Source organism: Equus przewalskii, chromosome 11, assembly GCF_037783145.1.
Source record: "Equus przewalskii isolate Varuska chromosome 11, EquPr2, whole genome shotgun sequence".
NCBI lineage: Eukaryota > Metazoa > Chordata > Mammalia > Perissodactyla > Equidae > Equus > Equus przewalskii.
This window is the reverse complement of record NC_091841.1, coordinates 25,749,343-25,775,050: the sequence shown is the minus strand read 5'-3', so window position 1 is coordinate 25,775,050 and position 25,708 is coordinate 25,749,343. Positions and strand designations below refer to the sequence as shown.

General features: G+C 61.1%; 1 protein-coding gene across 2 annotated transcripts in view; it reads left to right on the top strand.

Moving 5' to 3' along the window:
- Nucleotides 1-25,708, top strand: part of MACROD1 (mono-ADP ribosylhydrolase 1) — a 146,204-nt gene that overhangs the window by 2,561 nt on the left and 117,935 nt on the right. For both annotated transcript variants that reach the window (XM_070565254.1, XM_070565253.1), the window contains exons 2-3: nucleotides 7,449-7,550; nucleotides 8,101-8,214. In XM_070565254.1, coding sequence (XP_070421355.1) covers nucleotides 7,449-7,550; nucleotides 8,101-8,214 — 216 coding nt within the window. The remainder of the gene's footprint in view (nucleotides 1-7,448; nucleotides 7,551-8,100; nucleotides 8,215-25,708) is intronic.

Genomic DNA, 25,708 nt, shown 5'->3' with positions numbered 1-25,708 from the left:
CTCGGCCTCTGAGTGGGGTCTGAGCTTTAATCCTTGAGGACCCCACACCTTTCTTCATGACATCCCACTGTCACTTTGAGCTGAGTTCTGCTGTCCAGTGAAGGACATCAGGTGTACGACCTTAAGCGCACAGCCAGTGCACTTGTATGTGAATATCCAAGTGTGCAACCACGGGTCTGCTCAACAGACGCCATCACCCCAGAAGGGTCCTTTGAGCCCCTTTCCAGTCGGTACCCCCTAGATCCTCTCTCTTCTATTTGTTTCATCTTTTCTTGAACTTCACATGGACAGAGGCATAGAGTGTGCCTGGCTCCTTCAACATCTGTGCAATGTGTCTGCATTATTGGGTGTGCCAACAGGTTGCTCTTTTTTATTGCTGTGTAATATTCCCTGGTGTGGATGGACCACCGTTTGGATACTCAGTTTCCTGTTGATGGGCAGGTGGGTTTCCAGTTTGGGACTGTTGGGAATAAAGCTGCTCTGAATATTCTTGTTCATGTCTTTGATGGACATGTGTGCTCCCTTCTCTTGGGCATCTATCTAGCGAGGCCTCGAGATGCGTATCTGTGCCTGCGATGAGCCTCTCTCAAAGACTGGCACACAGTAGCCAGACTCATGAGAGACCGATGTATAGATCAGAAAGTTGATGTGCATTTGACGGTGGGAAACTATAATAGCAGGGTGTCTGGGAAGTCACACACGTGTGCCTGGGCAGGGCCTCCTCTTTCTGTGGAAAAGCCACGTAGAAACCAAATTGTTGTCTTAAGTTTGCTCAGCAATATGTGTGAGCTGTTGAAGGATTTTGGGAGCTGATCCCCCCACCCTGGGTAGGCTCAGATCCCCTCCCCTGGGCCATCGCTCAGCATTTCAGTCTGTATGCGGTGTTGAGTGCCTGCTTTGGGTCCCGGGTGCGGGATCCCACAGCCCAGTGAGTCCTCTGGACAGAAGGCCCAATTCTGCCTCATTCTGGACCTCCCTTTGCTCTGTCTTCAAGGTGACTGCCCCCTTCTATGGGCCCATTCTCCCTCTAGGTAAGTCAATACCATCGGGCTGGGTCTTCCTTCCTAGGAGAAGTCCAGCCTTTTGGGGAGACCTCTGCAGTATGGCATTTCACTGGCCAGGGCTGAATTTCTCTAATTTAATTCCCTGCATTCTGGGGCGCCTCATTCCCTCCTGCCCCCACAGTGCCTTTTCATCAGAGGATTATGGAAATAGTCGTGCTATAAAGGTGATTGGGCATGAGGGGACTTAAGGTCAGGCCCTTGGGGGCGTCTGGGGGCTGTGTCACCACAGGAGGGGCCTGGCCTCCAGGAGAAGGGCCGCGGATCCGACATCCAGCCCGCAGCGGGGGCAGGGCTATGTGCTAAAAAGAGAGTGGGTGTTGGTGTCATCACACGTGGGCAAGTCCCAGCGCACCCTCCTCTGCAGTGACCCAGGGCTCAGGGAAACTTGTCTCCCCCACCCCCCCCAAACGCGGAGCCCTGCCCTGCGTCTCCTGAGCCACGTGCCCTCACCCTGGTGGCTCAGGATGGGGCTCAGGCGCTCCAGCCTCGGCTTCCACTGGGCAGGGACGAGGACTCATTTCATCCCCCGCGGATGATTCTCTGATGTGACTGCCGACCCGGGAGATTCCCCAGGCGCTCCTGGGAACTGGGGGGCTTTTCCCGCCAGACTCCTGGGGAAGCAGCCTTGGCCCGTCCCAGTGTGCGCGGGGATGAGGGGGCCTAGGGAGAGCAGAAAAGCTCCCCGGTGTCCCGGGCTTTGACCAGCCCCTGCTCTTGGGGGATGGGGAGCCCCGGTGATTCCTGCCCCGCCCCCTCAGCCTGGCCCACCCGCCTTCTCCAGAGGGGCCCTCCCTCCGCGCCAGCCCGCCCTCGCCTTTCCGATGGCCGTCTTGCAAAGTGCCATAAAGACACTTCTTAAAACCCATCATTGAGTCCCGTTCGCCCGCTGCACTTTATGGTCCTGGCGCAGCCCGCTCCCCCAGCTCGGCGCTGCTGCCGGGAGCCGCTAAGCGCTTCGTCCCGGGTCAGGCCTCCCCATCAAAATTTATTGCAAACATCGCTTTACACCACCTGTCTCACTGAGCCGAGAAATACTCTCACCTCTCCAAAAAGGAAAGAAAATTAGAACGTATGTTGTACATCTTTTATAAGAAAAATAAAACTCATTTGGGCTTTAAGTCTGCATCTGTCCTGCTGGCAGACGGAGGTGGGACAGGTTATAAACGCACGGGGCCTGGGCCAAGCTTCAGGTGCCTGCTTCTCCTCCTTCCAGAGCCAGGGAGGAGGGCCTGGGGGCGCGCCCCGGCTGACCCATGACAATGGTGCTTGGCTCCGGAGCTGATGGGAGAGTCACATAGGCTTCTCCTTCGCCAGAAATCAGAGACATGCAGTGTGTAACTCCCCAGGGATCAGCCAGGCCACAACCTTGTTCTGGAGATGAGGACACGGCACCCTGCACGCTGGCCTTGAGAAGTGTGTGCTTAGGGACCACGGGCTGGAAGAGACAGGCTGACAGATGTCCCCAAGGTTGGTGCCCGGTCGGCTGGTGGCAGAGCTGGGAGCTGTGGCCGTCTTCCTTTTCCGTCTCTGGGAAGCAGAGCCATCTTCTGGACTTTGCTGGAGAGAGGGGACCGTGTGGGCTGTGGGTCACTCAGACCAGGCCATGGATACTGGGGGGACAGTGCAGGAGAGAGCCTTGGGTCAGTCCCCTGCCACCAGCTTGCCTGTGGCCGGGGCAGATGGCTCTGCTTCTTCTGTAAAGGAAGGTGGTGGCATCTGCCAGATGGTGTCTGCTAGGGGACCTGAGCCATCTCCAGGCACCCCAGCCTAGTTCCCTGGACTCAGCACCTGGGAGTCCTACAGGGTTGGTCTGGGTCCTGGAGGACCCGTTCTTCCAGCGTCACAGCAGGCGCCTTCACTTCCTGGCCCCAGGGCCAGCTGGCAGGCGGTACCCGCCCTTGGGCACACGCAGGCCTCGAAGGGGGATGTCTTTGGTCACAATTGTGCGAGATGACAAATATGGGGACCCAAATAACTTAAGAAGCTCCTCTACCTACTGTGCCCCCAAGTTGGAAAAAAAATATTTTCTCTCCCAAATTTGGTCTTCCTTTGCTCTCTTCGAGCTCTCTTATTTCACTCACAGGAAGGAGCGAGCATATCTGGTGTGTATATTGCACTTCGCGGCTTACGAGATATTTTCACAGTCCCTTCGCATTCACAGCCAGCCTGGGCCCCAGGCAGGGGCTGCGTGTCCCTATTCTAAGGATGAGAAAACCAAGGCTCAGAGAGGGTGAGTGACTCGCCCGTGAACACAGTGTCGGCAGGTCACGAGCCCAAACCTGTGGGACCAGGGAGCAGGAGAGGAGGCACAGCCACAGTATTGGCCTGGAGCTGGGCCAGCCCATGCCTTCCAGCATCTCCGTTCCTTGGGCGGGAGACGAGCTGGGGTGGCTGCCAGCTCTGTTTTTGCTCTTCGGTCCAGCTGTTCTAGATTTCTCTCCATTTCTCCACCCAAATGCCCTCTCCTACCTCAGGGCTTTGCATACCCTGTTCCCTCCACCTGGAAGGCTCTGTTCTCTTAGCAAACTTGCCCTTCAGGTCTCAGCGCATTCATCCCCGGATTCATCCCACAGACGCCCGCGATGCTCACACATGGCTTACACTGTGCCAGGTGGTGGGAATCCACCGTAAGCACGACAGATCCCATGGTGTCAGGGTCAAGCAAGGAACAAGGTCAAGTAAGGCATAAAGCACAGCTTGTATGGGAGGGGGCTATGCTGCGAGCCAGGAGGACTGAGGAGGGGATTGCAAAGGAAGACCAGGCGGGGGCACAGCAGGTGCAAAGGCCCTGAGGCAGGAAACAGCCTGGCTGTTGGAGGAACTGAAAGGTGATCTGTGCGGCCTGCTGGAGAGGTCAGAGGGGGCAGAGTGAGATTACGGGGGCGGTGCACGGGAGTTGGGGAGGGCGAGGCAAGGCTGCCGTGTGGGCCCTGATAAGGACTTGGCGCTTGAACGGAGCTAGAAACTGGGAGACCACTTCTGACTTATCTTCCTAAGACCCCTGGGCTGCTGTGTGAGGCACAGATGATAGGGTGGATGTGGGGAGTCAGCTGGGAGTTGGGGGCTTCTGGAAGGATCTAGGGAGCAATGATAGCAAAGTCTGGGGCTGCTCGCTGAGACGGAGAATGGAGGATTTTATGAAAAACGCCTTTTGGGGGGATGGAGTCAGAAGGTCGGTTTTGTGCACGCGCAATTGGGGGATGAGCACAGGCATGGGGCCTGGGGGAGCAGACGCTTGGAAGAGAGATGATGGGCTGGAGGCACAAACTGGGATGTCAGCATACAGGGCTGTGACATGATTGACCTGCGGCCCTGGGGGAGGGTGGAGATTGAGGAAGAGGGCGGCAGTGGAAGGAGGGCCAGCCAGCCGGGTGGCCCCAGGAGGGGGCATCCCGAGGGGCAACAGGGCTGGGGGTGCTGAGTGCACAAGGGAGGGAGGAGGTGGAGACAGCGAGTGTAGACAGTGGAGGAGGGGGACAGAGAAAGGAGGCCACGGCTGCGGGGTGTGGAATGCAGTGTGGAGGGAGGGTTTTGTTTTAAAAGACAGGGACGTGAGAGGGTGTTTGAGGGCAGAGAGGACATTCCCGTGGAGGGGCAGCCACGGGAGCGAGTTCTCTGGAAGGTGAGCCAGCCTCTCGCCGGGAGGAAGGACCTTGGTGCCCAGTGACCCAAGGGAGGGAGGACGGACGAAGTGTGGGCAGGTGGCAGGGGTTCCCGGCTTGGTGGGAGGAGGAGGCAGCATTGATGGCTGGAGGACGAGTGGGGGAGGCTTGGGGGAGGGGAGAAGGGAGCTGGGGGGTCCCACCTGCAGAGCTGTACTGGAGTGGCCGGGCCGATGGGCCGCCGAGGGGAGAGCCAGAATTCAGAGGGAGCCGTCTGCTTGGCGATGGGATTTTCTCTAGCGATTTACGACACCTGGGGCAGACCAGAGACAGTGGGGTACCTCTTCCAGGAAGCTGTCCCCGTCCCCCTCGGCTGGGTCAGGCCCGGGACCTCCCCTTGCCTCCAGGCTTGGTGCCTGCTGGGTGCTCGATGAATATTTATTAGCTGCCTGGTCTGCACGCAAACTGCCAGCGAGTGGCAGTCTGTTCTTTGCTGGGTGGTACCTGTGCTCTGTGCCCCACGAAGCCTGTCCACTTCTCATTTAACACGGGAGGGATTTCTCTATACCCCCATTTTGCAGAAGAGGACAACCGAGTTTCGCACAAGCGCTTCAGCTCCTCCCAAATCCCAGCACTCCCCCCCACCCCGCCACCTTCCACCCCCAACACACAAAGAAAGGAGCATTGAAGTGGGAGCCCTTGGCCCGTTTCTCACGTGCCCAGTGGGGAGGGCCGCCCCTTGAGAAGGGCGGGCAGGGAAAGGGGCTGTGAGTGTCCATGCGGGGGGCCATCTATGGCAGGAAACCCTTGGCCTCTTAGAAAGGATGAAAATGGCACTGCTCAGGATTGGGAGATCTTAGTCTCTATCTGGTGAAAGCATGTCTGATCTGCTTACAGGGCCCCTGGGATGAAGTCAGTCCTTAACAGGCCTTGGTGGCTCCGTGGTTGGCCCAGCCTCCTCTCAGCCTCATTTCCCCCTATGCCTACCCCCATTGCCCACCCCACACTCTGAATTTCACTCACCCAGGACCTCAACATGCTGTTCCAGCTGGCGGAACACCCTTCCCGGCCCTGGTCACCTCCCACTCCTCTTCCAGTCTCACGTAAGCCCCCCTGGGCTGGGGTTCCCGTTACCTCCCCTTCCAGCCCCATGACCATCCCCCCCCCCCCCTTCTCGGGATTTGGGTTACTTGCTTGAGTGAGTAAAGCCTGGTCGGGCTCCATCTCCCCTGCTGGATTTTGCGATGTCGAGGGCCGGGAGCCCTTGGCTGGGGTGGGGGGTTGTCCCCGCACTGAAGGCAGGGCCTGCACGTCTGTCAGAGGTGTTTGTGGAGGGAGGTGCGAAGTGGCTGCCACAAAGCGCCCTCCTGCTGGAGCCGCAGCTTAAGCAGACTGTGGGGGGGGGGGGGGGCTGCGAGCCTTTATCACAGCCCCCCACGGTGCTGAGCGGACCGTGGCATGGGCCCCTTCCATCCTACTCAAGCCTGGGCGAGGACCAGCGGCTCGGATGGAGTCAGACTTTGTCGAGGCACAGCGCATGCGCGGGGACCCACCCGTCTTGCACCCCTGCCCCTCGCAGCCATCCCCACGGAAGGCTCCAGAAGGCTAACCTGTCCGCTCCCCCAAGCTCCTCTAACTGCCCCCCACTCTGCACATTTTCTCACGCGTTTGGGGCTCCTTGATTGTGGCCTTCGCTGTTTGCTGCCCTCACCGCGGGGTCAGCGGGGGCCGCGCCATCTGGGCCGCGTGTGGTCCTCCGAGGGGAGCAAGGCTGGGCCGAGCGCCCCGGTGGCCTCGGGCCGGCAGGGGGCGCCCGCGAACCGCGATCCGGGACCGCCGCTGGGGCGGGAAGCCTCGGAGGGGGGTCAGTGCCCCTCCTGGCGCTGCCCTCGGGGACGGGGACGGCGAGGCCTGGGGGGCGGGCGGAGCAGGGGTGCCAGCCCCGGGGACCCAGAGTCCTGAGCGGATGGGCGCTCGCCACTCCCCAGCTGCGTGACCGTGTGTGGCCTCGTAACCTCCCTGAGCCCCTGTTTTCTCATCTGTAAAATGGGGACAGTTCCAGCTGCTCCCTTGGTTCACGCGGGAGAGGCCCCAGCAGGGCATGTCTCCGTGGGGAGCCCTCTGCCGGTGCTGGGGGGACGTCGAGGACAGGCACCGGATCCGCTTGGTTCTGTGGCTCTTTGAGGACAGTTGTCCTGGCTCCCTGTGTCCTGCTGCCTACAAATAACACAATGCTGATGCAACGGACTGATGATGTAACCGAATGATGACATAAATGATTGATAATCTAACTGATTGATGATGTGACAGATTGATAATGTCACTGATTCAGTGCCACCAACCTGCGTGGCCTTGGCATGCGTGAGTAAGCTTGAAATTACTCTGTAAGGGCCGTCTTAGTCCTCATTCGATAGTCGAAGAAACTGGGGACCCAGAGGTGTGGATGCAGCTGGAAAGTGGCAGAGTTGAATTCTGAACTCAGGTCTGTGGTGCCTGAGAGACACCGTCCACCTCCCTGGGCCTCAGTTTCCCCTCCTGAACAAAGAGGGCAGGGCAAGATATTCTGGGGGCCTCCAGGCTCTGGCGGGGGCCGCGTGGCCCTCCCTCAGCACCCCTCCCCATGTGCCTGTGGGAGGGATGGACTGTAGGGCTGGTTTGCATCCTTGGAGGGGGCCAGAGTCCCCGTGAGGAGGGGAGCACTGCGGGGGTGGGAGAGCCCCCAGACTGCTCCTCTCCCTGCCCCCTGACTCTCCTCCCTGCCCGCCCCTCCCCGCCCCTGCAGCGTTTCTGAAGGGCCTGAGTGACAAGCAGCGGGAGGAACATTACTTCTGCCGGGACTTCGTCAGGCTGAAGAAGATTCCCACGTGGAAGGAGACCTCGAAAGGTAGGCGGTGCCCTCCTCAGACCCATGTCTCGGGAGAATCCTAGGGACAACGTCCAGAAGAATTGCCACAGCATCACTGAGTGCCTGCTCTGTGCAGGGCACGTGGCCTGCGGCACCTCCTTAGTGATGACACAGCCTGGGGCGGGTTCCATTTTTATCCCCATTGCACCTTTGGGAAACTGAGCCCCGGAGCCACGATCACAGGGTTGTCAGAGCTGGGATTTGAAGCTGCGGGGCGTGCAACTCGCAGGCCTGGTAACTGGTAACAGGAGCAAGTCGCGTAACCTGCCTGGGCCTCAGTTTCCACGTCTGTCAAATGGGGATGGATGACGTAAATGCTGTACCTGTGCGTAATGTTGTGAAGATTCGAGAAGACCGAGAGTGTGCTGCACACAGTAGGTGCCTGATCAGTGTGAGCTGTCATTGCCAGTGTCCCCGGTCCCCACGTGGCCGGCTGCCTCTGGAGGTGGAGGGGTTGACAGAGGTCTGCCTAGCCCGTCAGTCTGCAGGGGGGCCTCTCTGTGACCCCCACCGCCTCTGCTTGTTCCAGGGGCTGCGAAGGTGGAGGACCCCAAGTACAAGAAGGACAAGCAGCTCAATGAGAAGATCTCCCTGTTCCGAGGCGACATCACCAAGCTGGAGGTGGACGCCATTGTCAACGCCGGTGAGTGGGGGCTTCTGGCTGCTCTGAGCCAGGGCCCCGGTGGCCGCCGCGTCGCCTTTGCTGTGGTCTGCCAAGCCGGGCACAGGTGGACGCCACCTGGCTCCCGTGAGGCTCGGGCAGCTGGATGAGGATGTCCTGCTGGCACCACGGGAGCTCAGCGTGTCGGCCACATGGACTCCTCTCCCCGTGAAACCCTGACCCGCTGTGGCGGGGGCCCCTCGGCCAGGCTGTGTCTCAGCTCTGAGACCCATTAGCGGCCGGGAAGGGAGAGAGCTTGGCTGGGATGGTGCCGTGCTGCCCTGCCAGGAAGGCGGAGGCCAGCATGGGGAGGTCCGACCTGGGGGCTGCAGATGCCCCTGACCGCGGCTCTCCTTCCTCTGCCTCCTGCCTGCCCTGCCCTCTTCGGGCCTGGGGCAGGCGAGGGAGGTGTTGGGGGAAGGGTGGGGATAGAGGTCCCGTGCCCCACGCTCAGCATCCTAGCTGGCTCTGCTGGCCTGGTGGTGTATCGTGGAGAGTCTGCGAGCCTGCTGCTTCTCTCCACTCTTGGGGGAGGGAGGAAGGAAGGTGGCTGCTCTCCCCCCCGCCCCCCTTCGGTGTTGTCTGGCTGAGGTCAGGGGTGGGGTGTGCAGGGGCAGGTGCACAGGGGTTCATGGGACAAGGGCGAGTGGGGGCCGAATCCCTCGCTGTGGCTGCCAAGATCACAAGGAGCCTCCTTCTCAGAGAAAGGTCTGGAGACCCAGGCAGACCCTTCGTCTTGGGCTGACTCACAGGGAAACCCCCTGCTGTGTGTCTCAGGCACCCCCGGGAGTGTGTCACGTCTCCTTCATTCACCCTTGGGCTTGCAGCCATCATGTCTGACCCCCGTGCTGGCCAGGAGTGGAGTCACCGAGAGACTCCGGGACGTGGTGGTGCTGATGCTAAGTGACTGGGCTCACGCCACCTGGGGCGTGGTGGCCGCTCGGCCCCTCCGGGCCTGCTTGTTTGTGGTCTGGTGGTATTTCTGGCCGTGACCTTGCTCTGCGTGTCTCCTGAACGGTGCAGTCACACGGGTGTCCCCTCCCCCCACGTTGCCAGTCTCCTCGCGCAGATGACCAGTCACACGAAGGCAGGAGTTCTGACTCGGAGCAGAGGGAGCTCGGGTCACCTTTGGGTTTCTGCTGGCGCTTCTGCTGTGTTTCCCTTGGGCCATGGGACGGTGGGTGGCAGCGACGTCTGTGAGTCCATCTGGGGAGACATGGGGCTAAGTCAGGCCAAGCTGGGTTGGCAGATGTCATAACGGCATAGCGGAAAAGGGCATTCTTGCTGTCTGACTCAGGAAGGGCTGGCTGGGGTGGAAGGACCGAGCCTTGGGGCGCTGGCTGAGGGGACATTCCGGCAGGCCCATGGGGCTGCCCTGCCCAGTGCCCCGGCCCTGTCGATCACTGGCAAGGGTGTGGGAGGCGCCCTGCTGGAACTTTCCTTGCTGAACTGCAAAGTGGCCAGAAGGAAAAGTGGGGCATCTTAGAAACTCCTTGCCAGCTGCGCTGGTGGGTGGCTGGCTGGCCAGCAGGGAGGGCATGGGGACTGGGCGTGGAGTCAGTGGGACGCAGATGGAGCGAGGTGGGGCCTCTGGAGGCGTGCGTGGCCGCGGGCATGATTGATGGCTCTTGCTAAGTGCCCTTGTGCCTGGCGAGACTCTGAGTGTGGCGGCTCGGAAAAGCACTCTCCTCCTGGCTTCATTTCACTGTGCTGGGGCCGGGGGTGGCAGCAGCTGCCATGTCCCTCCGGGGACTCCCCTCCCCCGGGTACCTGCCTGGGCTTCTGTTTCCTCCTTGCAGGATGGGGATGCCAGGAAACCCACCCGTCAGATTGTCGAGGGCGTTAGGAGAGATGCTCACGAACTGTGGCGTGAGCCCAGGGCTCAGCATGTGCCGCTGCTGTCGGTGCCAGAATCAATGCCACCTTCGTCACTGGGGGCGTCAACCCTGTCCCAGGAGGCCAAGGGATGCTGGGCCCCTCCCACAGATGGAGCAGCTCTCACTTCCCCCTGCTCGCCTCAGTTTACCCAACACCTCTTGGCGTTTTTTTTTTTCCCGGGATCTCCTTTTTTTCTAGAAAGCGTCTCACAGCAGGGAGGACCCAGAACTGGCCCCGGGACCCAGGGGATGGCTGGGGCAGACCAGGATGCGGGCTCCCACACACGGCCTGCGTCCCCTTGGGGCCCTCCCTGCAGCCGTTTGCACTTCTCTGGGCACTGGCCAGACCTCGGGGGTCCTCGGGGGTCTTGGCACTGGGCGACACCCGGGGGTCCCGCGGCGCTGGCTGCGCCGGGCGCGCCGCCCACCAGGGGGCAGCAGAGATCGCGGTTCCCGGCGCAGCCGTCAATCAGCCTGTTCATGAGCCGAATAAAAGTCGCGGGCCGCGGGCTTTTCGGGGCTGCATAAATCTGGCCCGTGCCTCGTGAAACCCATATGTGCTTAATTCATATGTAAAGTTTCAGGCAGGAAGCGAATACGTGTCCATTAAATTCTATTTGACTTGATTATAATCATTAGCCGTGAATAATTGCTTCTCAGCGCGGGCGCCACAATGGGCGAAAGGAGCGGCAATTACCTCCGGGGGGAATTGTTCAATTTTTATTTTTGAAGCCGGTGCCGTGTAGGCCCCGCCCGCGGGGGTCGGTGGCCCGTCGTGCTGGCATGGGTCAGACAGGCTGGGTCTGGATTTGGTGTTGGGGGGTCTTGGTGTCCCTGCGGCCAATGTAGAGGGGCAGGGAGGGTGCCGTCGCTGCCTGGGCCTGGCTCCAGCTGCAGGGACTATGGGGACGGAGCTGCGGGGGAGCTGGAAGGGCCTGGGAGAGAAAGGGGAACCCCCAGAACCCCCTCCATCCCAAAGAGCCCTGGGCTTTGGGGGGGTTTCCAGCCCGGCTGAGGGCATCCCCCACCCCGCATCCTTGGAGAGGGCTGGACCAGGTGCCCTCCCTGCCGGCCACCTCACCCCTCCCTCCCCACACAGGAGCCCCCCCCCCCCACAGCCTCTCTCAGGACCTTAGGAAATAAGATCGTTTCACAGCTGGTCCCCCCACATTTGAAGTCCGGCACTGGTTTTACTCCACTCTCTTGGTATCTGAGGTGTGATTGGGGTGTGTGGTGTGTGTAGGATGTGGGGATGGGGGTGTGGGATGTGATGCACGTTAGGTGGTATGTGGAAGGGGGGCTGGGGCAGAGAGTAGAACAGGGGATGCCTGGCCGGTGGGTGGCAGGGCTTGAGGTCCCAAGGGGTAGGACCGAACCCCCCAGTCCCCAGGCATGGTGCCAGGCCTCCCTGGGCCCTCCCGAGCCCTGCTGGCTGAGGCCGCTTGCTCAGCAGCGCCCGGAGAGTGCCCGCTCCCGCCATCTGCTCCGGCCACGGCTCCTGCCCACGGGGCACGCCGCATCCATCTTAATTGAATTGGGCTGCCACGCTGGTGAGATAGCCAGGGAGCCCCTGCAGGCCCCCGCCTGGCGCAGGAGCTTCTCTGGGCACTGCCTGCCTCTCCAGCTCTGCCTGTGACCCCCAGGCTGTGTCTGGGGAGCTGCACCCGGCGTCTCCTCCAGAGAAAGCTCAGGTCTGGGGGTCCCCACCTGGGGATGCTTCAGCTTCTGGTGTGTTTACACCTTCTCTGTGCCACAGGGTGAGGCTGGGGATGTGACCTTCACTGTGTCACTTCCGTGCCCTTGAGTTTCCCAGCTGACCAGGCCTGCGCCTGACAGACAGCTGAGTCCCAGGCTGGAAATGTCACAGCACAAAGATGTCCTAGGAGGCTGGCCGCTGGCTTTGGCCTTCAGGGCATAATGGGACAGAGCGGGGACGAATGTGATGCTTTGTGCAAAGATGGAAGGAATCTCTCGCTTCACAGCTGTCCCAGGCCAGCGAGTCGGGGCCGTGGGCACAGAGGCCAGGACCCAGCGGACACCCCAGCGTTTCTGCTGGCGGTGCTGTGGCCTCTGGCCAGGCGTCCCAGGGCCTCCATTTCCTCATCTGACAAATGGATTCTCATCCGCCCCACCCCGGGTGGGCGCAAGGATGGTGACACGAGTTCAGGCCCAGGTCTGGCACACAGTGAGCCCCCAGAAGTCACGAGCGGGAGCCACTGAGTGGAAAATAATGTGACAAAGCCCTGGAAGTGAGGTCCCAACAAAGTGCCATGGGACACCACAGGGACCAATTAATTCTGCGAGGAGGTGGCGGGAGGCAGGCGGGTCAGCGGCACGCGGGCTGGGCCATGCAGAGCAGGTGGCAAGCCAGGCTTCAAGGTGACAAGCTGGCCGCGCTGGGAGGTCTTTAAGCCGCTTCTTTATTTAAAGGAAGGCATCGAGTGGCGCTCTGGTGCCTTAAGTCGTGGGGCTTTGATCTGTGAAAATCTGCCGGCCGCTGAGCGCCCTCCTCCCCCCAAAGTCCTTGCTTCACCCCTTCTGCTGCCTGGGGGCCCCAGGAGCCCGGCCCCTCACTGTCCCTGGGCCACTGCTCGGAGTCGGTGATTTAGACACCGTTTTGATGGACTCGCAGGCAGGGGGTGGGGGACACCGACTGCCTTGTGGGAAGTGATCTGACGCTTAACTGTCGCCGTAAATCGCTTTATCTGTCACTTCCGATTTAAATGTGTTTGCTGAAGCCTACTGGCGCCGACAGCAGCGGCCCCTCCTGTGGGCGGGAAGGGTGGTAGGCGGGCACCTCTGGGCAGTGGAGGACCCGCTGGGCCCTGGCCCTGGGGAGCACGGGCGAGACCCGCCAGTCCCTCGGTGCTGACCGCTCGGCACCCCTAGAGGCAGGCTGGCGTTGACTCTGATCCCCGTTTTCCAAGATCAAGCCAAGGCTCAGAGGAAGAGTTGACAGGCCCCAGCTCTGCAGGTGACTGAGTTGAACTGGGTGCGTGGCCTTTGTTTGTCGACAGATGTATTCAGCGGGCCTGTTGTGTGCCAGACATTGGGGTAGGCCCTGGGCTGCAAAAGGCACGACCTCTAATCCCAAATGTGGGGTGAGACACGTGACAGCAAAGCCTGTAATGGACAGGAGTCCTGCCAGCAGAGGTGGGAGGCAATCCAGAAGGCTGCCTGGAGGAGGTGGCATGGGAGCTGAGAAGTGGGGAGCTGAGTCAGAAGTTGGACAAGAGCATTCCAGGGGCAGAGAGAGAGAGCGCTGGCAAGGAGGAACGAGGCAGGTGGGACTCGGGGAAGCTCTGAGGGGCTTGGAATGAGCCGTGGCCGGTCCTCAGCTGAGGCTCTCCCTCTAGATCTAGGCTGTATTCACACCCCAGGCCACCTCTCCTGGCTTCCTGGTCTTATTCTATCAGCCCTGCGGTGTCAATGGGGAAATGGGCTCAGAGACGTGAAGCAACTTGCTTAAGGCCACACAGCTCACCGGTAGTGGTGCTGGGAGGGGAGGTTCACCAGACTCCAGAGCCGCCAGGACATCCTTTTATTTTGCGGGTGAGTGACAATACCTCTTCTTTGTTCCCTTTTCTTCTCTGGTGGGAAACTTTGGGTCCCCACAGTGGGCGTGTTGTCATCTGGCCTCGCTGCAGGAGAGCTGGGAAGTGGGGCGGGTGGGGTGGCTGGTAGTCAGCACAGAAAAGGTGGGACCGACATCTGGGCCTGAGTGTGTTGCCCCACGAGGCCTCGTGATGGGTTCCAGCTCCCGGGGCCCGCTTGATCCTCCTGTGTCCCCTGCCCCTGCCCCCAGCGCCCCCCATGGAGCCTCAGCTTCTGGGCCGGGGGCCACTTGTTACTGACTGTCCCCCCAGGGCCAGGCGCTGCCCCCCCCCCACTGTACACATGGCCTGATTTCTGAGGCAGGCACTAATATTTCCCCCACTTTACGGACGGGGAAACTGAGGCACGGACGGGGCCACAGCGCTGGTAAAAGGCAGAGCCAAGAATCAAACCCTCGCCTGTCGCACTTGGGGCTTAAGAGGGACGTGACCGGGTTTGGTTTTTCAGAAGCTCTCTGGGTCCAGACTGGGGGGAGGGGCAGAGTGGGTGGGGGGGGGCCACCCGGGAGGCCTGGGGTCCAGGTGGCCGCCTGCCCACGTTAGAAAGCCCAGAATACCCAGGGGACCTCGTCTCCACCATTGCAAGAGGAGGGCGCCTCGTGTCCACAAGGTTGGGAAGCGGTTACATAAATTCATAAATGATGGATCCCTCCTGAATTATTGAGGTTCCCTCGGGGCTCGCCGGCCTGGTCCGGCCAGTTGAGCTTTGGCTGGTGGGCGGGACCTGAGGACCCTGCAAGGTCCTTCCACTCCAGGGTCCTCTGCAGAGCCTCCCATTGTTTTAGCCAGACCCTCTCCCTCCTTCCACGAGGAACGCGCCGGTGGGCCCTGGACCCTGGCTCCGGGGACTCTGTCCTGGGTCTCAATAAGTGTTTGTTGACTGAGTGAGTGATCGTATGCCCTTGAGAGCTGGTCAGACAGCAGGAAGGACGGGGTGAACCAAGGACCCCCTCTGGGCCCCCTCCTCCTGCCCCAGCCCAGACCCCACCCTGCCCCTCGTCATTGGTCATAGAAGTCGGGGCTGGCAGGGGCTAATCCATTTTACAGACGAGGACAGTGGGAGACACGTGTGGGGTGCTTGTGAGGTGCCTGGCTCTGAGGCTGTGGGGGTACAAGGCTCAGCGACCCACTGCCTGCGCTCAAGGCTTTGACAGTCTTATAGAGGGAGACAGGAGAGTATCTGAAGCCCAGAGAGGGACAGTGACCTGCTCAGAGTCACACAGCAGGAAAGTGGCCTGACTCCCAGCCTTTTTCTCTCCCTCATGAGAGACACATGGTCAGAAAACACCTGTCAGGGCTCCGCTGCCCGCCTGCCCTCTGCTGCTCGGCCCTGGGTACGCTGTGTCCCGCTCCTCCCCGTCCTTGGGGCCGGCTGGCCTCAGCACCCACACCTGTGTGCTGGCCCGTGTCCCCAGTGTGCTCTCCACCCCGAGCACCGGGCTGAGGAGGCTGGAGCTGGCGGGGATGTGTGTGTTTTGAAATTAATGGGGACCATTAAATTGGCCAAGCGTGAAAAGGGCTGGATCCGCAGCCCTTGGCTCGCTCTCCCAGAGGACCCGCCAGCGCTGGCAGAGGGCTGCCCAGCCGCCCTCGGGCCTCCCAGGGGGCTGTGGCCTGCCTGTCTGTGTGACGGATGGACACGTGTGTCCTGGAAGGGGGAGGGGCGTGGCAAAGCACGTGGGAGCCACAGACGCCCGCCAGGAACTGGGGTCCCTTCCTCTCGGCTCCCAGCTCTGTGCAGACGTCGCTGTTGGGAGGCTGTTGCGTTGCATCTGCTCTCTCCAGACCCCTGGGGTGGGCTCGCCCACATGTCACACCCTGACCTTGGGCATCCTGCATGAGGCCTGGCCTGCTCCCAGCTTGGGGTGGCCCCGAGGACGTAACATGACCCAGAAAGAGTGCGAAAGGATCCAGCCCCTTGTCCTCACCTCCTACTCCCCAGACAGCCCCACCTGCGCCGGAGTCTCCATCCCAGGAGATTGGGAGCTGGAGCCCTGGGTGTGAGTCCCGGCTCCAATGTGCCCCAGCTGTGTGACCTTCGGCAAGTCACTTAACCTCTCTGAGCCTCAGTTTTCTTGTCTGTAAAATGGGGAGAAGAGCGCCCTAGGACCCACCCCCTGGGGTCGTGGTGAGTGTGAAAGGAGACAGTTCGTGGGAAATGCGCAGCACCGTGTCTAGGACAGAATGAACCATCCAGAAATGCCAGGCTCTGTGCTCGCTGCTCTTGCTGCTTCTCCAGGAGGGTCGCTCAGACCCACAGAACGGGGCCTGCTGTGCGCCCAGCATCCAGTTGGGCTGGGGACAGGAGATGGTCCCTTTATCTGGTGGGCAGGCTGAGGGCACGTCGTTCCTGTCCTCCCTGGGGGGAACTGAGCCCATGCTGGGCCCGAGGTGGCTGAGGGAGGCGCCCCCTCCTGTCGGCCAGTCCTTTGAATTTGGGGTTTCCTGACAGGGAGGGTGCAGGGCAAGCGGGCTGAGCTCCCCCCTCCCCCCATAACGGCAGGGCTGTCAGTGTCTGCTGCCTTCCGTGGGGAAGGGTGTGTGTGTTATGTGGGAACAGCCTGTGCGGGACCGGGAGGTGGCAGGATGGGGGATGTTCCCCTTCCCTGGGGGGGCCGGGTGACAGAAGCGGTCCCTCTCGGGGCATCTGCGGAGCCCGAGCTGGCAGACCGAGGCTGCCCTGCAGCCCCCTGCAGCCTCCAGCCCTGCCTTCCTGTCCCCTGCGCAGGCTCTTCCTCTGTGTCAGAAGCTCACCTTGGGGCTCGCGTATGTATTTTGCAAATTCTTCCAGGTGCTTCCTCAGCCGTGTCTCACCTGGCCGCTGTGGCTCCATCACAGGCCCCCTTTGCCTGCAGTCTCGATTTAACGCCCGTTGGAAGGGAGCCGCTATCCGGGGACGGGTGGCCAGGCCCAGGCTGGAGGCCCCCGGGGTGTGGCAGGGGCCAGCCTCGGAGGCCTGTGGAGGCCGTGGCCGCTCATGAAACAGACTGGGGTAAAATCTAGTCCCACTCCTGCTTCTCTGTGCCTCAGTTTCCACATGTACACCTGTGCGAGGATGGAGGGAAAAGTGAATTAGCGCCTGCTATGCCTGACTCGCGGTGGGGGCTAGGAAACGATTGTTCTTAATTAGTGAATTATCTCCCTTCAACCCCTACCCCGACCGGAGCGCCTGTGGGGTGGGGACAGGGGCCACGAACCCTGGGTCTGCACCCCTGGACAGGGCTCAGCGCAGGCAGGCACCCATCCTCGGCCCTAGGACCCCCGCACAGTAGCCCCCGGGAGGGACACCGCAGTGCGGGAACTGACGACTCCTCCTGGCTGAGGACCCTCGGGTGAAGCAGCTGCCCGGCGGGCACGGCTGTGGGGGCTCCTGCTCCCTGCACACGGGGCGGGGAGCGATCACAGCTCTTTATGTCCGCAGATGGGTATCGGGTCCCAGCCCCGGGGAGGACACGTCCTGGGATGTGGAGCCGGCTTTGACCGTGGGTGGGGGAGGCCGCGAGCACAGAGGGGCTGAGCCGTGGGGGACGCCCGAGACACCCGGCTGGCATCGCCCACTTTGGTTCATTAGAACCCCATCAGCTGCACCCCGCTCCCCACGCAACAAGTGGGCCTTGGACGGTGGTGCCCTCCCTCCCCCTCTCCATCACGCCCCCTCCCCCTCTCCGATTTCGTAATTGCCATAAAAATAGGCGCTTGGCTGGGGCTGGGCGAGCGTGGGCGGGGAGAGGCCTGCTGTCAGCCGTCCCCGCCAGCCGGGCTCGCGTCTGTTTCATTAGTGCCGCCCGGCTGTATTTCACGTTCTGCTCAAACATCATCAAACGCCACGTCCCTTTTGAAAAGCGAGAGCTACCTTGCTGAGGATGTTGAGGAGAAACAGGAACATTAAAATCCACGCGCCAAATGGCTCAGAATTGACATTTGCGACGGGAGCTTTGCAGCTTTGCCTGTCAGAGGAGCTCAATCCCGGCTGGCGGCCGGCGAGCGGGGACCTTCCCCTGGTGAGGGTCACGGAAAATGGGGCCAGTTGCAGCCCAAGCCTCGGGGTTTGGCAGGGAGGGGACCAAGGTGTTGCAGGCAGGGCCAGAGGGCGATGGAATTCTCGGAGTCACCTGACCCCCTCCACTCAGCCTCATCTCCCTCCTGACAAGCGGGGTGGGAGCCCCCTCTGGCGCGCAGAGTGGGGTGCTGGGCTCTGGGGCTGGCTGGGGGGTGTGTCAGGGACAGACAGGACAGGACTGGGTCCCAGTGCTGCTGTGGCCACTGACCAGCTCTTGTGACCTTGACCAAGGTACCCCTCCCCTCTGTGCCTCAGTTTCCTCATCCGTAAACCCGGGAGAGTGGCATCCCCCTAAACGTGTTTGGGAGAATGGAGACGATGCCTGCAAATGCCTGAGAAGTCATTGGAACTCGATAAACGGTGACTTGTCACCGGGGAAGTGGGCGTTTGAGCTGCAATTGATTTTTTTAGAATGTTTAACCCACCTATTTCCAATGAAAAAGAGGTGCCGTAAAACCAGGGAACCATTAAAACAGGAATAAAAAGACTCAAGTAAGGAGGCAGGACGCCAACCTGGGCATCTAATAAGAACGTGCCCTGTGCCCTTGGCCACACCTGGGACACCTTGGGCCTAGACACCCTCGGCACGTGCTCTCCAACCTGCCCGCCTCTCTCCTCATTCCTGGTTGTGGCCTCTGCTCAGCCCTGCCACCTGCCACTTATGCTGGTCCATTGAAGGACCACGGTTCATGCCCCCCCTTGTATTTAATGCTCTTGGTGGCTACTTGGGGGCAGCTTGACTCCTGGCACCTCAAAACTAGGCTGAGCAAGTCTTTTGCAAGTGAATATGAAATGTGTCTTTGAGCTTCCTGGAAGTCATAGCAAAATGGGAAATAAGATTTTAGGTCTCCACACTTGGAAATGAATTTAAACTTGAGCTTAATGCCTCTTTCTCTTTCTCCTCTCTCCCTTTTTTTCCATTTTCTCCCTCCATTACCCTTCCTGACAACTCTTTATTTCCCCTAAGATGCTTCATACGTTGCTCCGGAGCCCCATCTAGTCTCACTCTCTGAGTGCACCTCCCCTCACATGGCTTTGCTCCCGACTTGGGAGGCCTCTCTGCCCTCTTGTTTTTCACTGCAGGTCCCCGTGTCCCTCCTGCCTTGCCCAGACCCACTGGGTCTGCCGCTGCGATTTCTCTCCGATGAGCCGGTGACTAATAAGGGTTCCCCCAGGGGGCCGGCCAAATCGTTCCCTCCTTAATATTGGAGTTTAAAGATGTGTCACCATCGATTTGAAGAAAAGACTCGTTCCTGCTGAGAAAAGCGGTCTGAAGATCCATCTCGCCCCCAGAGGCACACAGGCAGCTGCATAAATTCCAGAGCCTCAGGGCGCTTTCCAGGTAGTCCCGGACTCTCAGCCCCACATGGGGCTCAGCCTGAGAGCCCCTCGGAGCCCACCCCAGTGCTCCTGGCGGCTGGCACCCCGCTTCCCCACCCCTCCTGTTCCCACAGAGACTCTGGGGGCCCCTTTGTTGGGGGGGGGGTGGCCCTGGTTAGAAGACCCTGGCTTCTCTCCACCCCTTAGTGGTTAGGCCTCAGGCTGAGCCCGCGGCTAATTCCATGTCAGGATGTGTTTTAATCCTGGAGGAGAAGGGGGCTGAGGCGACTTCTGAGAGGGGCCCCCACAGGCCCGGGGCAGGGGGGTCGCACAATGGATCTGCCCTGAAGGTGGTACTTTCCCTGCCTGGGTGCCCTGTCCCCCACCTGGTTTCATCCTTGCCTGGAAGGATGGTTGAGGTCATTTGGTCCATCCCCCTGCCTCCAGGCACGCCCTCCCCTCTGCGCTTTGCCCTCATCCCGGGCCCAGCCTCCTGCCGCCCAGCAGGAGAGAGCCGTCCCGGGTGGCAGCTCTCGGAGCCCAGAATAATCATGATAGTGATGACCTGGGAGGTGGCGTTTGGTATTCCCATTTCTCAGCTGGGGAAGCCATGGTGCAGGGCTGTTAAGTGACTTGTCCCCAGACAAGTCAGGAAGCTTGAACCAGATCTGTGTATCCTGGGTACTTTCCACTATGTCACATCACCCTTGAATGAATGAATGAGTGGGGGAGTCAGTGAATGAATGAAGGAGGGGGAGTGGGCAGGTGGCAACCACTTGTAGTTCCAGATGTCCTCCTGCTCAGCGGGCATAGTGTCAGCCCAGGCTGGGGGGCTCTCGTGGAGAGCCTGGGGGAGAGCTGAGCTGTCCAGGCCCCGTTGGGACCCCACACCCCTTCTGGCATCCAGAGGTCACGGTGACCCCCGCTGTGGCCGTGTCGTTGCCCTCCTGAGGGCTCACCCAAGCCTGGTGCAGAGCAGGACCGTGGGCTTGGCTGCCCAGGACGCCCACTGGGCCGCCTTCGGCATGGCCAGTCTCTCCTGCTCTGGCCACAGTGGGGTGACCTTGCTCGCCCCAGGATGGTGGCTTGCCATCTGCAATCAGGCTCTTCTGCCGGGAGCTTAGTGGGGAGTGGGCGTGGGGGTGAGCGCAGCGAGGGCAGGGGAGTAGGGGAGAGGTAGGCAGGCAGTTGCAGCCCCCCGGCTGCCGTGGTCCCCTCAGAACACGTGCCCAGCGGCCATTTACCACCTGGCGCAGGAAGCGGGCTGGCTGGCCCGCGCCGTGCCGCCCCAGCTGCAGAAGGGGCCCACGAGGGCTCCCGGCAGCCGTTACTCCAAGAAAGGAGGGGCTTTATTTTTCCTGGCTCCTTAAATGTTATTGCCTTTATAGGCTCTGGAAATCAGTTTTATGGCCTGCGTTGTTTGTCCACTGAAATACAGAAAGTGCTAGAGGGAAAATAAACTGTGGGATGCTTCTGGCCCCCAAAGGTCAGGTGGCAGAGCACAAGGGGCTGGGGCGTAGAGGGGGCCTGGATGGGAGGACAGGGATGGTGGGTGCAGAGGGGTCCTGGAATTCTGGTGGGAGGGTGGGCCTGAGGCTTCGGGAGCCACCCCTTTTGTGGGATGGGCACCCTTGAACTACCCGGGGATGGTGCAAGGCATCTCTTCCTCCTAGATGCCCATTTTCACCAGCCGGCCCCCCTGGGGTGCCATCAGGGGCACCCTGGCGGCCACCGGCAGTGTAGACTTCTCAGTGTAAGTAAAAAATAAGCCCTCTGGGCTTTGCCAGCTGAGATGCAGCCCTGGCAGGGGTTCCCACCTGCAGAAGACACTTCATCTCCCGGCAGAGTTGGCCTGTTGGGAGCTGGGGGGGGGGTGGTGGGTGGGTTGTGTGTGTGGAGATTCCCTGGAAGCATCCAGAAACCCATGCAAATCCTCCTCCCTTTCCTGGGACCGAGGCCCCTCATGGGAGGCCCTGAGGATCTGCCCCAGAGGGCTGCTTCTCTGCTCCTCTCTTAATATGCGAAGAGTGCCCACAAATCAATAAGAAAAACGGGCAGACAGCGCGGACCGACAGTTCCCGGAGGAGAGAAACAAATGGCCGGTAAACAAGTGAAAAGATGCGGAAGCTCGCTAGTCATCAGGAAGAGGCTCATTGAAATAAAGGCCGATGTTCCTCCCCGCTGGGGAGGGGCAGGCTGGAGTCTTGACCCGCACAGGTGTGGCGCCGTAGTAAGTGCTTGGAAATACTTGCTTTACGCCGGAAGACTCGCGGAACTCCTCTGTGCTCACAGTGACTCTCACAGGGTCACCGCGGCCTTTGTGTCCCTTGCTTGCCCGGCCGTGCCCGCTGCTGGGGATGCTCCGGGGGTGTGGGTTTGGCTCCCAGCCTCGCCCTGGGGGTCCGCACGCTTCCTTGGCTGTGGCCCTGGCCTTTCTGGCCTCTTAGGGGGCGGACGCCGTTTCCTGCTGCCCGGCAGTGCCTCTGGGATTCAGCTCGCTCTCTGCAACCTCATGGCTGGTGCCAGGGTGGCACAGCTCGGGGGTGGGGGTAGTCCTAAAGACCACCGTGGAAAGGGGGACCCCCAGCGCTGGGCAGCCCGGGCCCTTCTGACATCCCTGGGATCCTCATTTGGGGAAGGTCTAGCCCTGGTAGTGACCTTGGCTCTCTGGGCGTCCTGGTGGCACAGCCACATTGCCCGGCCCCAGCACCTCTCCTGCCTTTTCTGGTTTCCTCTGGGACCCCCCTCCTTTAGCCCATCTAAACGATTTGGGGTCCCATAACTGCGTGTTCTCTCCCACCTCCTGGCCTCTGCGCGGGCGCTTCCCCCTGCCAGGAGCACCCCTTCCAGCCATTTTCACTTGGCTGACTCTGGTCATGCTCCAGGTCCCGGCTTAGATGTCACCTCCTCTGGGAACCTCCGCTGACCCTGTCAGGTGGCCCTCCCGTGTGCCCCAGGACACAGCCATTCACTCAGCTTCCTGTTCATTCGTTCAGCAGGTGCTGAGAGCTAGGGCTCCCAGCGGGAGCAGGGGAGATGGGTCTCAGGCAGCTGGGCCACCCCAGGGAGCTACACGGTCACCTGGAATGACCTGACCTTGAGGGCAGACCGGTCTGGAGGGTCAGCAGGGGGCAGCCGAGCGGAGCATCGCCGTCAGGGGCCCTGGGGGTGGCTGGGCCCGCTGCAGTGGAGCAGAGGCCACAGGGAGGCTGCGGGTGGTGGTGGCTGCTTGTGTGGGCCCAGACGCCCTTTCCGTGCCTGCCCTGCGAGGGCAGCCCTTATCTGGACAGTGGTGCGGCTTGACCACAGCAGCGCTGCCTTTGATGCAGAGCTGCGGGGGGAGAGCATGAATCACGCTTCAAACCGCCCTGGTCCGGGGAATCTGGGTCTCCAAGTCCTTGAGTCATCCTCTGCCGCCCCCCTTCACCGGCCTCCTGGGGCAAAGCCAGCAGGAGGGCCGGGCCTGGGGCAGATGCTAACCTGGAGCTCAGCTCCCGGGACCCCAGCTGCCTCTTCTCTTGGCTCCCTGCCTCAGGGACTCCTGCTCGAAGGCCCCGCCTCCTCCAGGCTTCTCTTTCTGGTCCCCCAGACTGGGGTGGGCACAGCCCTCCTTCCTTCGTTCAGAGAGTGAAATGGACACCCAGTCAGTGTACCATGGGGGCAGCAGGCTTACAGCACGGGCTGTAAGTGCCTCGATGGGGAATCCGGGGCGCTGTGGGCGAATCAGGGAAGGCTTCCTGGAGGAGGCCTGCCTGAGGAGGCCTCCTTCCCCACAGTGATCTCTGGTGGGAGCTCCCCTGTGCCTTTCTCTCCAGGCTCACAGCCCCCCAGTCAGGCCCCCACATGAGGCCTCGTGGGCCAGGACTCGGGCTGTGGGAGGAGTCTGGACAGACTCGGTTCCATGCTAACTCACACCGTGGCCTTGGGCGAGCTCCTTAGCTCTGGGCCTCGGTTTGCTTGCTTGAACATGGGGCTAGGTGCAGATGGAACATAGTGACAGATGTCTGGCGCCTGGCACCATTGGGCCACGCGGCCTCCCCTCCCACAGATGGGCGCCCCTTAAGGAAATCCCCCCTAATTATGAAGTTCCAGATCTGGGGCAGCCACATGGGGAGGAAGCACATTCATTAGGAGCCCTGGGCGCACAGCCTGGACATGCCACGCGCCTCTCGCACCAGTTTCCAGAGGACCACGGCTCTCGGAGGGCACATCTCCCGTGTCTTCCTGGTGACAGGTCCCATCTGCCAGCCCCTTGGGAGCCGCCCCCTGGGGTGGACCTGCCCATCCCTCGGCCCTTCACCCCGGGCTTGTAATCTCAGCTTTGAGAAGGACCGCAGCCCTTTCTTCCGCCCTGCCACGACTAATCCATTCGCCAGGGCCCTGAGCCAGGAGAAAGCCAATTAAAGAATTGCTGCTTTCGGCTCAGCCTGGACTTTGAAGATTCCCCTCGGTCTTCTGGAGTATCTGAAAACAGGTGGAGGAAAGGGGCATCAGCAAGGGCGCCAGATTAGCCCCGGAGCCTCCATAATAGGCCTAATCCCCCCAAAGCCGGTGGGCGCCAGTCAGCCCTCTGCCCCCCACTGCTGGAACGGGCTCCAGGTTGAGGATGTGGGGCCCTTGGTGACCCTCTGTGACCCTGTGGGCCCCAGGCCACACGGCTCCCTGTCCCTAGCTTCCTGTGAATGGCGGGCTGTGCATCCCCCAAGAGTTTTGGGGGCTGGGGGAATGGGAGACACAGGGCGTGTGGGCCCCTCACCGCCCAGTGCTCCGGAGCAGTGAATGGCACGGGTCTGTGACACGGGAGCGAGGTCCCTGCTCCTTGCGCTGGCCGCGACTGGCGAGCAGGAGATAGATGCTCAGTAAAGGGGGCTCCCCGTTCCTGGCCTGCCCCCAGCGCTCCCCACGCCTGCCTCTTTTCTTTTAAGATTTTGTTTGCCTCTCCGGGACTTTAATCAACCAATCACAGATACTTATTTGGCACTTACCAGCAGAATGTGAGCTCCCTAGGGCAGGGGTCTTTGGGATCCTGTTCGCTGCTGTGTCCCCCATCTGAGCAGGGCCTGGCACACAGTAGATGCTCAGTAAAGACTTGCTGATCGTGCAGGTGGTGATCAGGTCCAGAGACAGCTGGTCTCTGTTCCCACTGAGCTGACACTACTGCTGCCTTTGGGAAACGCCCACAGGGTCTTTGCGGGGGTGACCGGGCCCCCCAGTGTGGGGTGGGGATCTTAGATCTTCCCTCCTGTTGCTCTGGGCTTTGGCCAAGCCTGGCGTAACCCTGGGGAGAGTCGGGGTGTCTGCTGTCCCCAGGGCCCTGCTCCCCAAGGTCCCTCCGCAGCGCTGGGGCGGGGGCAGCGTTTAGACCCACGGTTCCCTGTGCAGGGACCTCTCGGGGGGGCCCCCCCCGCCTGCGCCACAGAAATATAAAAAGGATAAAAACCTGCCACTGAATTCTGGGTGGCAGTAAATTACTTAACACCTGAAACAGGTTGAAATGTGGCCGCCGTGGCTTTTAATAAGCCCGTCTCCGAGGCAGCCGGTTCCGCGAGGAGCGGCCGGTCTCTTCTCGAGGCATCATTTCATCGCATCCCAGGCTTGGCAGCAGTGCAAATAAGATTGCACTTCCCCTGTAAATCTCCGGGGGGGAGCGCCGGGATTTCATTTGTGCTGTCAGTTAGCGGCTCAAGAGAGCCTCTTTCCTCCGCCGCGGGAGGAGAGGGTGCTCCAGAGGTGCCGGACGAGGGGTGGCGGGCTGGTGGGGAAGCAGGTGCCGGCAAGAGGACCAGGGCTGCGGGGGAGGGAAGGGGGGCCGGGGAGCACACTTTGCTTTGGGTGCCTGGAAGGGATGAGCGAGCTCCCTCGCGACTCCGAGGCAGCGTTTCGGGGCTGGCTGGGGGACCCCGGACCCTCTGGACCTCCCAAGCAGGGCGCTGAGAATCGGCCACAGAACTTGGGTGTGAGGGTGTGGTTTGGGGTGTTGGACCCTCCCCAGGGTTGGTCGCCTCTTCTCTGGGATGCTGGGTGAGGCCAGAGGCCCCTCCTGGGAAGCAGGAGCAGGAGGAGGGAAGCTTCTGGAACTCGGTGGTAGCTGGGTCAGAGCAGGGTCCAGGTCCAGGGGGGTTGCGGTCACTCATTGTTTCTCCTGCTTGAGCTGGAACTTTTAGTCCTGAGTTTGACAAAACAGGTGGAATTGGAAACAAGAAGCAGCAGCCCCGGGCCTGGGGGTGCCGCTTGGTGGCAGGGCGGCAATTCGGGGGGCTTACCTCCCACCTGTCCCTAAGCTCAGGGGTATGTGCATCCTGAGATTTCTTTGGGAAGGAAAGGGCTGGAAGCTGCTGGGCTGGAATGGGGCATGGCAGGAGCTACAGCAGCGGGTGTCCTGGGTTTGTGGGGGGACCACCCTGTCTCTTGGGGTCCATCTGAAGACATGGTAGGGAGGCGAGGGCGCTTCAGGGTCAGTCAGTCCCCTCCATCACCCAGAACTCACTCCTCCTTGAGGGACCAGCCAGCTCTTTTTGCTTTCTTCTGAGGACAGGGAGCTCACTACCTCTCAGACCACCTACCGCTCCAGAAAGGGTCAGTTATGTTTGGAGGGTCTTCCTTCC